At 42.7% G+C, this 5612-nt stretch overlaps 1 protein-coding gene across 3 annotated transcripts in view; it reads right to left on the bottom strand.

Moving 5' to 3' along the window:
* Window positions 1-239: 239 nt before the first annotated feature.
* Window positions 240-5612, bottom strand: part of Higd1a (HIG1 hypoxia inducible domain family member 1A) — a 9477-nt gene continuing 4104 nt past the window's right edge. For 2 of the 3 annotated variants that reach the window (XM_028767427.1, XM_028767429.1), the window contains exons 2-4: window positions 4456-4574; window positions 1824-1958; window positions 240-1337 (exon numbers count right to left, since the gene is read on the bottom strand). In XM_028767427.1, coding sequence (XP_028623260.1) covers window positions 1288-1337; window positions 1824-1958; window positions 4456-4552 — 282 coding nt within the window. In that variant the 5' untranslated portion in view covers window positions 4553-4574 and the 3' untranslated portion in view covers window positions 240-1287. The remainder of the gene's footprint in view (window positions 1338-1823; window positions 1959-4455; window positions 4575-5612) is intronic. The other variant, XM_028767428.1, reaches the window with a different exon arrangement.

Raw genomic sequence — 5612 nt, 5'->3', positions numbered from 1 at the left:
GCCTTCAGCCTCCCAGGGCACTTGCACATTCCCACATACACACTTACAACCACACATAATTAAAGTCAAACTCTCAGAGCAGGGAGGGGCACACGGTAAGTAGCCAACAGATGCCAGCAGTCAGTTCTCACTGGAGATGGCCTCTAACAGTCTCTTGCCACAGGTATTCTGTTTTCTAGTCTTTGTGCTGGTCTAAGGAAGGATTTACTTTTTCAAAACTGAAATAAAAACAAGACATCTGATAGTTCAGACTTACTTTAATAACAATACATACGACATCTTGTCACTATGGAATGTAAGGGTTGGACAGGGATTTCACAGTGCTCTTAACATTCTGCATATCCAAGTTTGTGTGTAATGTCTCGGAACACCAGCCTACTCACCATTTACCCATCACTTTGGTACTTTAATAAACATGATTCTTACAAAGTAGACACACTGCCTGCAGTAGGCGTGCATTTCCTTTATCCTTGGATTACAACGTACAGTACCTACTTCTGCTGGGGTTCAACTCAGTGCACAGCACTTGCTTGGCCTATGTGAGACCCTGCATTTAATGTCCAGCACCACAAAAAAACCCCAATACCTCTATATTTTAAGATGTTTAAGAATTATCCTATTACCAAGCAGCAAAAATATAACTTTGCAATTATAAAAGAACTAAACTAGAACCCATAATCAATTTGTAAGTGTGATTCTAATAAACACTGCCTCTCTGCAGCTTTTATCAGCTTTCTAGGTTGTTCTACACACACACACGCACACGCACAAAACACACACTCCCTCCTACTTAGTTATAGGGGCTTTATAAGCTATATTTCATGGACTCTTTGGAAAGTGTTTTCAGAAGCCAACAAACCTTAAAACCTGAAGTTCTAAAGTCAGCCCACAGGTAGACAAAATAAATGAACCAGGGCAAACAGGGTTCTTTCCTGACACCCTCCCGAAGCTTGGCCTACTCTGCACATAGTGTGTGTGTATCTGCACTGTCAGCTGCCCTTCTCACAGTGACTCTCATCATAAAGGTGTAAGGAAAACACTGTGACCAACTACTTTCAGGTGATAGATTTCTTCTGTGTTACCTTGACTCCCCTGAGTGACCTAGTTAGTGAATCAGTCACTAATGATTTGGCCACCAGGCAAATCAAGCTGGCAAGAAAGTAAACCAATATTCAATACTGTGTTTTGTCTAAACCCACATGGTATTTATTGCAGATACAAACAGGTAACCTCAATATGAGACGTCTAATGAAAGCAAGCACTTCCCAGACCAAGGCAGCAGCTCTTCTAAGGCTTAGGCTTGGCCCAGAATTCTTTATACATGGAATAGCCCATACCTAAAGAGAAAGAAGAGAAGCATTAAAACATCTCCTTCAGCTTCAGAAAACATGCCCATCTACAGGACAGGGCCAGTGTGAGCAGCTCACCATGTCACACTGTTTTAATGAACAATTACTATTTACTAGGCAATTTTAAAAACACTATGTTATACAAGATAAAGTCAATAAGCCATGATACCAGTAAAAACATGTACATTTTAGAATCTTGTCGACCTTCACAAACTCAATACAACCATCGTATTCTTCTCAGAAAACTGCTACTATTAACCTGTGCCCAGAATCGGAGCAATGAAAGAGTCACAGAATAAGGATTTACTATCACAGGAGGCAAAGCTGTCACTGCTCTAATTAATTATTCTTTCATAAGAAATGAATCAAAGGTATTTTCAAATTGTTTTAAGATCAGCAGGAAGAACTTACTTTGCTTTGTAAGGAAAAGCATCAATGAGAAACAGAAATTTGCAAATGTCCTGTTGAACCTACCAAGAGTCATGGCCCCCACAACAAAGCCCTGGGCTGCCACACGCATGTGGATCAAGTGAATGGACATCTTCGTGTTTCCCCTGCTCTTCAGTTTGTATAACCCGTACGCAACAATTGCTGCAAAGCCTGCCATTCCTACAACACAGACAGTCACGGCTGTTAGATGCACGGGAGAGGAACCAAGACAATGTCGACATTAGTCAATGTGCTTTCTGCTATTTTTGTAAGGATACTTTCTCAGATCATTAATTAAATAACACATGGACTAAATTTTCAATCTTTCTGCTTCACAAGCCCAAATCTATACTTCACAGTGAACAGTAAGCTGGCCTCGAACTCCACTTGGCTCTGCCTCTTAAGCACTGGCTGGGTCTTATGTATCCCAGGCTGGCCTCGAATCCGCAGTGAACAGTAGATGAGCTTGAACCTCTGATCCTCCTGCCCCTACCTTCCCGGCGCCAGGTTATGGCATGCGCCACAATGCCCAGCTAATGGTTACTTCTGAGCAATGTTGGTTTATGGAATAAGTAGATAGATTTAAGAACGCAGGGTCAGTGAGTTGTCTCAGCAGGTAAGCCTGCTTCCACACTGGACAACGAGCTGATTCCTGGAACTCAAGTTTTTTTTTGTTTTTGTTTTTAAAGCTAAGTGTGGTGAGTATCTTAATGCCAGCAGCACTCCTATGGGCAGAGGGAAGGTGGACACGGAAGGCCACAGGCCAGCTAGCCTGTGGTATGTAGTGCAGAGAAAGTACGAGAGCTGCCTCCACACGGTGCAGGAGAGAACCAACTCCCGACCGTCATCCTCAGACCTCCACATGAGCGTTGTGGCTCATGCACACATGCGCACATATACAATAACAAAGAAACAAAATTTTAATTTTAAAACAGACCATTCGGTCTCTCAAACCTTTAGGAAATTTTGACAAAATACAATCACACATTAGGCCACAAAGAACACTGAATTTCAAAAAGGCTAATACCTAGACTGCATAACCTAGAACTAAAATAAGCAGTCAGTATACAACGGGCAATACATGCACACTACAGAGGCCAAGCCTGTTAATGGCCTTGGACGTTAAAACAGAAGGGAATTAGGAAATAACTGTGCTAGCACTGAAAAGGCAAAAACAAAGGACATCACTGCTCTTAGAGTAAATAAAATCTGTCAGACCCAAACCAGAAAGTTGTAGGACTGAGAATGGAAATCCAGCTAGACTCTTCCCCTTGACGTTTTCTGATGTATCCATGAAGTGACTACCCTTCGTGGCTTCAGGGTGAATGTGACACTCTAGAGCAGTGGTTCCCAACCTTCCTAATGCTGCGACCCTTTCATACGGTTCCTCATCATATGGTGTCCCCAATCATAAAATCACTTGTTGCTACTTCACAACTGTCATTTTGCTGCTGTTATGAATCCTAATGTGAATGTGTTTTCCCATGGTCTTAGGGGACCCCTGTGAAAGGGTCAGAACCCACAGACTGAGAACCACTGCTAAGAAAGAGTCAAGTGAAGGAGTCTGAACTGTGGCCCTGCTCACATCAGAAGGGCCTGTGGTCATGTCTGTGAGACACTGACTGTCTGGACACTGAGGGTGGTGTCATTCGTTTTGGGCAGGTGGTCCTGGGCTGGAAAAGTAGCTGGCTGAACATGAGCCTGGGACTGAGGAAGCTGTATCCATCAAGTTTCTCCTTCAGGTTCCTGCCCTGACCTCAATGAGACGGCCACCTGAAGTTTAAGACAAATAACTGTTTTTTCTCTTCCTTTTGATGCTCTTGGTGATGGATTTTATCACAGCAACAGCCATGTAACACGAACAGCAATTTTTTCTCTAATTGGTCTAGTTGTTTCTCATTTGATTTCCTTGTATTCCCTGTGCAGATAATTATATTACCCACACACCAACAGGGTTTCTTCCTAATGTACACAGCTCTGGCCCAGCCCTATGCAAAATGTCAGGCTCTCCAGGCAACAACAGCAGGGTTCACAGGCATCCCTGATCAATTGCCAACTTTAAAGGGAATGTTTCTAGTGCCTAGTGCTTTAACACTAATTATAATTTCTATCTACTTTAAGCGAATAAATTATTCCTATTTATTGATTTTAGAATTTCCACTGGTGGTCATATTGCTGTTTCACGGGATGAAGGGCCTTCATGGACACTGGATGTCTCTGTGACTGACCACAGTACACCCTAACTGCCAGGGACTGGCAGCCTGCGTCTGCCCATGCTGCTGCCCATCACTGCTGGGAGAATGCAGGGTCCTCTAGAAAGCACTGTAGGCTTGGGCTTCATTTCTCCCAACTTCATCTTGATGTCTTTGCTGACTTTCACCTCTATCCTTTCAGTGCTAGAGATCTTAACAGGGTTTTGTCTTGAGTCCTGGTAAATCTCTGGATCAGAAGGTGGTCCTGGGATCCCCACACAGCATGGGGCACTGAAATAACAGCCAAAAATCTGAATACACACAGAACTTTTGTGATGAGATTTATACGATATGATACTGATTTTAACCATATTTCAACAGAATAAGAAAAAAGGTATTTCAGGGTCTACTCAATATACAAATTGATCATGCTTCCACTGCTCCAAGCTCGGAGCAGACTGATTACCTGAGCAATGCTAACTTACCAATGGGGACAAATGGTGTCTCCTTAGCTTTCCGAATAAACTTGGACCCCTGACCTTCATCGTATGAAGAGAGAGAAAGGTCTGTGTTGGTTGACATTTTGATTTCTTGAAGAGTCTTCCTGAAAGAGAATTTTTTGTGAGGTTGTGTAATTAAAAGCATCTAGAATATTATTCAATACTGAATGAACAACTATGTGTAGTGAGAATTTTGGTTTCTTTAAAAAACAGAAATAGGAATGTGCTTTTGTTTTAATCCCAGGTGTGAGGTGTGGGGCTGCTTCATTTTCCACAGCAGCCGAGCGTGATCTGCCTCGTGCTCTGCGATGGGTTTGCCAGCTGAAGATATTTTCTGTGATTATGTGACATTTGGAATTTTGGGAACTTTTTAGAGGGTGTATAAGGCTAGGGCCCCAAGAGGCGGTGTGGTTTGTTAAGCAGTCATGTGCAAAGAAATGAGAAGAAATCAGATATCTTGACAGCAAATATCAAACCTGTCCCCAAGGAACTCGACACCCCTCATCAGCAGGAAGTCGTCTAATGATGATGTCACCCCTTCCTGCTCTATCCTTTTTTCTCTATTTAGTGTTGGGGGGTTGAAAAGGTAGAAGAAAGAAGCCACAAAGTAGACAAAGTTCGGCTACAACTCTGCCTAGGTTCCATGGTATCTGTTATCTGTGAACTTGAAAAAATACTTTTAGAATTGAACTTCCACAATTAAAGAGAACTATATATATTTATTCTTCCATCATTTTGCCTTTTCTCTCATGTAACAATTTTTCTTTTAAGATACTGGGAAAACAGCAATATTCTTTTAAAAGAATGTGCACATGTCCGTGTATCTGCTTGCAAGTGCCCAAGGAGGCCAGACGGTGCTGGATCCCTGGAGCTGGAGAAAAGACTGAAATACCTACTTACAGATACACTTTCATGTTCTATGGCATAGCATGGCGGTTTCTTGTTTTGTTTTGAGACAGGGTCTCTTTACGTAGCCCTGGCTGTCCTGGAACTCAGGCTGGTGTCAAACTCAGAGATCTGCCTGCCTCTGGCTCCTGGGAGATAGAATTAAAGGCATGTGCCACCATGCTGCTGTTTTTTTCTCCCTCCCTCCCTTCCTTCCTTCCTTCCTTCCTTCCTTCCTTCCTTCCTTCCTTCCTTCC

Source organism: Grammomys surdaster, unplaced genomic scaffold (genome assembly GCF_004785775.1).
Source record: "Grammomys surdaster isolate TR1022 unplaced genomic scaffold, NIH_TR_1.0 172, whole genome shotgun sequence".
Taxonomy (NCBI): Eukaryota; Metazoa; Chordata; class Mammalia; order Rodentia; family Muridae; genus Grammomys; species Grammomys surdaster.
The sequence above is the reverse complement of the archived record's forward strand: the minus strand, read 5'-3'. Positions and strand labels throughout refer to the sequence as shown.